Genomic DNA, 1,363 nt, shown 5'->3' with positions numbered 1-1,363 from the left:
AATGGAGTAGCAATAAAAATTATTATAGGATAAACACACAGAGTGCACAAACACACAAAACACACATTAACATTAAGAAACAAAAAAAAAGAAGAGAATCCCAACAGGTGAAAGATGAGTTAGACTGTAGTGTGGATGTATGCAAAATAAGAAAAAGAAAACAAAGGATGACCTGACTCACACCACACCACCACCACACAATCAGCACACAAGAATACAGGTCAGTGTAACTAGAATCAGTAGTGGTACACGCACCCACACAGAACTGCTGATACTGCTGCTGCTGTCTGCATCACCCTTCTTGTTGTTTATGAGTTCAGGAGGAAGTGTTGTTGTTGTTGTTGTTGTTGTGGTGGTGGTGGTGGTGGTGGTTGATTCCTCATTACTGATTGTATTGGGAGACTCAGTGTTCGTGTTCGCTGAGTTATTGGTATCACTGGTATTTTCCGTAGCTGAAGTAGTGGGAGATGCAGAAGAAGGTTGTTTTACCGGAGTCTCTTGAGGTTCTGTGTTGCTCCTCTCTGCATCGTTTGTACCATTCTGCACCTGAGAACTCTGTGAGGTTTCAGGTGACTGTTCCTGATCCGTGTTTTGGGAGATGTGTGTACTGTCAGAGTTCACTGTATTTATTTGATTGGCAGGTGGTTCGTGGACGCTATCGTTATCTGTCGATTCACTGTTTGCTTTCGTTTCCTTGTTTGGCGGGCTCTCTACCTTTTCCACTTTCTCTGCATTCTCAAGTTCAACTCTGCCTACTGAAACTGTTGAAGAAGAGGAGGAAGATAAAGCAGAGGCATCCGACCGGTTATTTTCTCCAGTTAGCACTGAGGTAGAAGATAGAAGTTGAGAAGAAGGGAGATTATCTCCTCCTAAATGGGGTGCTTGATGATCAGTTTGAAGATTATGTTGACCTTCACCACCCAGAGGAGTTGCTTCTTCAGCCATTGTTCCTAATTCATGACTATCAACTATATCCTCCGTCTCTTCTTTATCATCTCTATGTGTAGGAGCACCAGTTGTTTCTTGTAAACCCGGTCTCTGTAATTCTGCTTGTGTTTCCTCAAGTGGAACACCGGGTTGACCACCTCCTTTAGCAGCACTACCACCCAGTGGGAGGTCAACGCTCTCTTCAGAAACAAGATCACCAGCCAACACTAGACTGCAGGAAAAGCAAAATAAAAGAACCAAAATACACGACACACGGCGCATCATCATCATCATAACGGCCATTATCACTCTTCGTCTTGTTGTTGTTACTTGAACTCAACAGGTCTAATGCTTGGAATGCGGAAAACAAAAACGAACAAGTAGAGAGAAAAGAGAGACACTAAGTCAATGGATGTAGGGCAAAAATACTCATAGT

At 43.0% G+C, this 1,363-nt stretch overlaps 1 protein-coding gene across 1 annotated transcript; it reads right to left on the bottom strand.

Moving 5' to 3' along the window:
- Window positions 1-201: 201 nt before the first annotated feature.
- Window positions 202-1,230, bottom strand: TM35_001021090 (uncharacterized protein; the record flags this gene model as incomplete). Its single annotated transcript, XM_029031623.1, has 1 exon — window positions 202-1,230. The coding sequence occupies one exon, from the start codon at window positions 1,228-1,230 to the stop codon at window positions 202-204; it is 1,029 nt and encodes a 342-aa protein (XP_028877088.1).
- Between the last annotated feature and the right edge of the window lie 133 nt (window positions 1,231-1,363).

The sequence above is a fragment of the Trypanosoma theileri genome, assembly GCF_002087225.1.
Source record: "Trypanosoma theileri isolate Edinburgh chromosome Unknown TM35_Tth_102_V1, whole genome shotgun sequence".
Taxonomy (NCBI): Eukaryota; Euglenozoa; class Kinetoplastea; order Trypanosomatida; family Trypanosomatidae; genus Trypanosoma; species Trypanosoma theileri.
This window is presented reverse-complemented; position numbering and strand designations above follow the sequence as displayed.